Source organism: Ursus arctos, unplaced genomic scaffold (genome assembly GCF_023065955.2).
Source record: "Ursus arctos isolate Adak ecotype North America unplaced genomic scaffold, UrsArc2.0 scaffold_17, whole genome shotgun sequence".
NCBI classification, from domain to species: Eukaryota; Metazoa; Chordata; class Mammalia; order Carnivora; family Ursidae; genus Ursus; species Ursus arctos.
The window spans coordinates 4,744,594-4,750,593 of NW_026622841.1; the positions used below are offsets into that span (position 1 = coordinate 4,744,594).

At 46.6% G+C, this 6,000-nt stretch overlaps 1 protein-coding gene across 1 annotated transcript in view; it reads left to right on the top strand.

Moving 5' to 3' along the window:
• The window catches only part of FBXO15 (F-box protein 15), a 52,511-nt gene extending 48,024 nt beyond the window's left edge, over nt 1–4,487 (top strand). Inside the window, exon 10 of the mRNA XM_026496482.4 lies at nt 4,116–4,487. Within this exon, the coding sequence (XP_026352267.3) occupies nt 4,116–4,382 (267 nt within the window). The 3' untranslated portion in view covers nt 4,383–4,487. The remainder of the gene's footprint in view (nt 1–4,115) is intronic.
• Nucleotides 4,488–6,000: the final 1,513 nt, after the last annotated feature.

The following is a 6,000-nucleotide window of genomic DNA, read 5'->3' on the forward strand; positions in this document are numbered from 1 at the left end:
CTGGGGGAAGGGGGAGCGGGCTCCACAGCTGCCCCCTCTCCGTGGGCCTGCTGCAGCTGGGCAAGGTCCATCTGTATTTTGCTATTCGTAATTTGGGTTTGGTACTGGGACTAAGATGTCCTCAGAGTTCCTAAAGAAGAAAAGTCGAGGTAAGTGATGTCCTGTCCCTTGTGTTCACCACCCAGATCAGGAATTTCCCTCAGGCATCTGATCAGTGTAACTATAAAACATGTTTTAGGAAATTTCTCTCAAGGAGTTAAAAACATTTTATAAACAAGGGTAAACTGTAAAAAGTTTCGTGGATACATGTAGCTATTAAAATCCCAAAAACAGAGCGGCATCCTTGTGGTGGAAATTGTAGAAACAGCCTCCGGGATGTCGCTCAGCATGCCATCCGGGCGCAGGTAGTTCGGAAGTGTCACCCAAGTCAGTGGCTCCGGGCCCGGGACGGATGTTAATGACCACGATACTGACAGATGGAGGAGCTGCCTGTTGAAGTGGTGTGTGGTCACGGATGGGCTCTTGGAGCACCTCCTGCTTTACTGCTCCCAGAGGAATCTTCTCGTCAGAGGGGCACGGGAGTGTGAGGGCTGCCCCGGAGGTCGTTCAAACCCAGCCTCCCTCTCACCTGAGTGCTTTGAGTCCAACGTCAGCAACGCTTCATTTTATATGGGGATTAACTGTAAACATTTAAAAACATCACGTTAAAAACTGATGAGTTTTTCTTTTTCTTTTTTGAAGTCGGATTATGATTCCCAATACATTGTAGAGCTGCCTGCCGGGGCTGCTGTTAGTCCTGAGTCCGCACAGGCCCGCTGCCCCCTGGCTGGCTGCCGTGCTGTCTTGCAAACGCGGTGTGAATAGCCCGGGTGATTGGCCCGCTGCTGGCTTCAGTAGAATTCGGTATAATTCAAACCCAAACACTCTCCTGCCCCGCCTTCTCTCCATTCCTATCAGGAGTGCTGGTGGATGGAGTTTCCTTTGGTAAGGCTCTTCTTATGTCCGTTTTTTGTACTTTATCCTTTCCTGCCTCGGCACTTTTTATGTTATTTTAATGTTACTTCTAGATCTCTATGGAGCTCTGCATCCGTTGTAATTCAAGCTAGCTATCTCAGTATAACTGTGGTTGTGCTTTATGCAAGAATAGTGAAGCCTGCCGATGGGCGTGTCACGGGTTCAGTGTGTGAAGGTGGTTGTGCCCACACTGCAGCCCCCAAGAAAGATGCCCTGGCTGGCTTGCTGCAGTGCCGGGTGACTGAAGGCGTTGGCATCTTGGGAAGAAGCCAACACCCCTGGTGCACGAAGGAGGAGGCAGCCTCTGTGCTCTGTGAAGCAGGGTTCGGGTCATGCGCTGAGACTGGAAAGGGGTGGAAGAGCTTCCCCCATGTGACCCGGCTCCCTGCTCAGCAAGGAATGCACCAGCACCAGAGGAGGGAGGGAGTGGCAGGAGGAGGGTGGAAGGGAGGGCTGGGGGGCTCACAAAGGGCCTCACAACCCAGGGTAAAGAATTTGGCATTGAGTTTGTGTCCTGGGAAGCTGTTAAAGGGTTGTATGTGCCACTGTGTGCCGGGTGTTCCGTAGAATATGAAGGAATTGGAAAATGCTAGGCTTTTAGAACCAGGAGAGCTTCGGGAGATAGCTCCCAGCTCTGTCTGGCAGCTGAGGGGCCGAAAGCAGACAGAGGAAGCCGGTTACTGAAGGGCGCAGGGCTCGTGAGAGGCATCCCTGTCAAAGAGTTCTTACACTTCTTGACCGTTCCTCCTTGATTTCCTTCTCCACCTTCCTGTGAAATGTTGGGGCAGCCCAGAATGTCACCTTCTCCTCCATGCTCTCCTCCTTGCTCATGGTTCTAGCCACTGTGTCTGTGCTGCTGGATTTTGATGAGGTTTTAATTAACAAAACTGAGAGCCTGCTAACCCAGTCGTGAAGATAATGAAGGGTGATGGGTTAAAGAAAGGCTTGGGTCCGCGTGACCACCCGACCAGCTGTATTATCTTGGGCGTTGACATGGCCATGGAGCTTCCTTCATCAAATGGCCATGATGATAGCTGTTTATTCCAGAAGGGCTCTGGCTGCCTGAGCACAGACAGAGACACATTCTAGCTCTCAGGGTCGGCTTTGGTTCCCCCTGTTCTCAGCCCCAGTGAGCCCTTCTCTGTGGTCTGTGAACTGTGGTCCCTGTTCTGCCAGAAGCAGAGGGTGTGATGGGTGGATGTGTGCTGTTCAAGGACCTAGAAGGGCATCAGGACCAAGGTCTGGTGTAGGGCTCCGCAGGCTGTCTCGCTCAGCAGCCCCCACCTCTTGGGGCAGGGGCTTTTGGCTCTGGTCTGTACTCTCTGCTGTCGGGGGCAGGGGATGGTTCATGTTGGCTGGCTCTTTACTCCGGTGTCCTCCAGAGGCAGGAACCACTTCTCATTGCTCACTTAACTAGACCATCTCTCTCTCTCTCTCTCTCTCGTTTAACTTTTGGAATGTTTGTGTTCCTTTAATTTCTCTCTGAGAAACACTTTTTTGAGTCAGGACTCTTCGGCCTGATCATACTCAGGTCCAAATGGTTAGTGCTGTTGGCCACATTTAATTGTGTGTAGATCTCTAAAGCAGCATTTATGCTGACATCTAGGATATCTTTATGTCTCCCTATGTAGTATCTGTAATATCTGTGTGTCTATAATTAGGTTGATATCAATGTTCATTTTATGCAGATATCTAAGAGTAAGCATTTATATTCCAATTAATAAAACACTAACACAGGGCACAAGTCATGGCAAATAATGAGCCATTTCTAAAAAGGGAAGTGTTAGAAGATTTTAGCCTTGATACTACTTCATAGTTTCTTGAGAAGAATAATTCTTGAGAATTAAATAGTATATGTAAACTGCTTGAGTTAGTGTCTGATAAATAGAACATGTTAAAAAATACAGCTAACATTACACACTCATGTTCATTTCATAGCAGCATTATTCACAAGAGCCAAAAGGTGGAAGAAACGCGCTGTCCACCAGCAGCTGGATGGATACACAGTGTGCTGTACACATATGATGGACAGTTGTCCCACCTTACAAAGGAAGGGAATTCTGGCACATGCTACAACATGGGTGAACCTTGAGGGCATTATGTTAAGTGAAATAAGCCAGACACAAAAGGTCAAATACTGTAGGAGTCCACTTACATGAGGAATTGAGAGTGGTCCAGTTCACAGAGACATTGAGTAGAATGGTGGTTCCCAGGGGCTGCGGGGGCGGGGGAGAGTTATCATCTAATGGGTCCAGAGTGTCGGGCTTGCAAGATGAAAAGAGCTCTGGAGGTAGAGGGTGCTGATGGCCGCACAACAGAGTGCATGTGCTTAATGTCACTAAATACCGCTTAAAAATGGTTACGATGGTAAAGTTTTGTTGCTTGTGTTTTACAACAATTAAAAAATAAAGGTAAAACTATAGTTCGTTAATAATAATCATTATTAGCATCTCCCCCAACTCAAGTGCCCATATAGCTGTGACTCTTCACGGGGCCCTGTAGACGCAGCACGTCTGAAATAGTCACATTTCTCCCCAGACCTGCTCTTCTGCAGCAATGGGAGAAAGAGTAGGAGTTAGTGCCCCCTTCTCCCCTACCCTCACCTCCAAATACCAGATTCTGCTCAGTGTGTCTTGTAAATACTTCTTCCATCTCTTTCCTGTGAGTTACTACCACCGACAGCTGAGGGCTTGGTTTACCATCTCTTCGCAGGCGTGTAACCATCACCCACATGCCTGTGCTGTTCTCGCTGCCCCCACCCCTGTTTCATTGCTCTTGTGTTTATCGGAGATGCATTTACTGGCACTGGTGGCTGCTTGCGATGGTGGAGGTGATGACAGATAGCCACCCTGCCGCCCTCATGACCCTGTTGGCCCCTAGCGCCCCTGGTTCCTCCAGTGTTTCTTGCTCTCTCACAGTCCTGGTGTGGCCCTGATGTCGTCTGTAATACTGTTCTCTTTTCTCCCCTCCTGCCCCTTTCACTTCATCCTTCATGACAAGGCTTCATTTATACATTTGTACATGTATTAGTTAGACCTGGAAATCAGGTCCAATTTGCCATTTTGTCCTTACACTCATGAGTATTTATGTTTATTTTGTAGAGTTGTTCTATAATGGACGTAACCCTTTTGGATGAATATGGGAAACCCTTTTGGTGTTTCAGTTCCCCTGTTTGCATGAGATCTTCCGGGCCCTCTGATGGGCCTAACTTCTTGGGACAGACTTACTATGTTGACTATGTGGACTCGGAAGGAAGAGTGCACGTGGAGCTGGTGTGGATCAAAGAGACAGAAGAATACTTCATCGTCAGCCTGGTCCTTTATCTGAGGGTAGCAAAAATAAACCACTGGTTTGGGACAACATACTGAGTATTGGCAGGAGGTGGCGAATTATTGTTGCTGTTTGTTTATTTTGGACTTACGAGTTGTGTTCTTGGTGTTGGAAGTTGAAATAAAGCAGTAGTCTGTTTGATGCCTTCTTCTTTCACATTAGAAATTATGATTCCTGGGTCATTTTAAAGTTAATGTTTAGAGAATTAAGTTAAATTTTAAAAACATGAAAATAACACGTCCAATGAAAATTCATTTAAAATAAGGAAAAAGATATTTACCTAACTTTTGTCCTTACAATTTAAAAGACAAGGAATTCTGCTTAAGCATGTGATCATGTGATCACTGTGTGTGTGATCAATGAGTGTGTATGTGTGTGCATCTGATCACTCTGTACACGTGTGTGCACACACGTGTGTATGTGTCCACGTGTGTATGTGTGTGATCACTATGCAGGTGTGTGTGTGTGTGTGTGCACATGCCTGTGTGTATATGTCCGTACACATGTGCGTGTGTTGTAGAGATAGAGGTTTTTTTTTTTTATTGGCTAGAACCCAAAATGAAAGAGTATATTTAAATATCAACTTCATGGTGCCCATTAAAATGAGAAAGTGCTATATTCGTGGCATTCAGCAGCCACATTATTTATGTGAAAACTAAAGTTTTCACATTTATTTTTGAAACTATTTAATGAAACTAAAAGTGCCTACCTCACAAGGTAAGATGTATCTGAAATTATCAGAAGAAACTGTTATTGCTTAAAAGAGCAAAGTGTGATACAAAAGCAGTGAAGACCCCTAGCTGGACATTAGTGGAGACCCAGATGGATGAGTGAGTGGTGAGCACTTCCTCTGCAGAATGTTTTAACAGAGAGCTGACAGACACTAGGGTGGCAGATGGGGGTAGCATGCATCTAAGTCTATGTGGCTTTTTTTTTTTTTTAGGGATTTGGTTTTAAATTAGTTTTAGATTGTATAGATTATTTTTTGGTCATGTTTTTATCTCCTACTTAAGGTTACTCTCAGAAGTGATTTCTGAAATGCTGTGTTGCTCCTACAGGGGTGCGTCGCCTCCTCTCTTATTTTCCTTTCTCATCCTGAGCTATCTGATCAACTCTCTCTCTTGAGGGGTGAGTGTGTGAGAGCTGCTTGAAGACAGCAATAAAAGGTCTGGGACAGATATTAGGTTCTTTGCCAAATAAATGTGACAGTACAAAGGACTCCTGCCCTGATGCCGTCCCTGCTGTCCTGACCTCTGGGGCCTCGGGCTGGAGCCCTGGGAAGGGAGAACTCTGAAATCAGGGTCAGAGTGGAGAGCAGGGGACCATGTTATTTTGTGCTACTGCTAGAGGGGTGCAGAGCACCTGCCCCACCTGGGTGAGCATTGGGTGATGGAGAGGCAGTGGGTTGACTCATGAAGAGGACCAGGCATCAGGAAAGGCAGGTGGCGGATGCCACATGTCACCTGCAGGTAAGAATTGGAAAACAACCACTAAACAGTGTGTGGTGACACCTGGAACTCATTAAGTTAAACTGTGGAGGGTGTAGACGTCATGGAAATGTCGGACTGAGGCAGAGCCAGAGACAGAGCATGGTTCTCTTTACCCCCAGGGGAACAATATCTGGATGGAATGGGCAGCCAGGTTCTTCTGTGATCG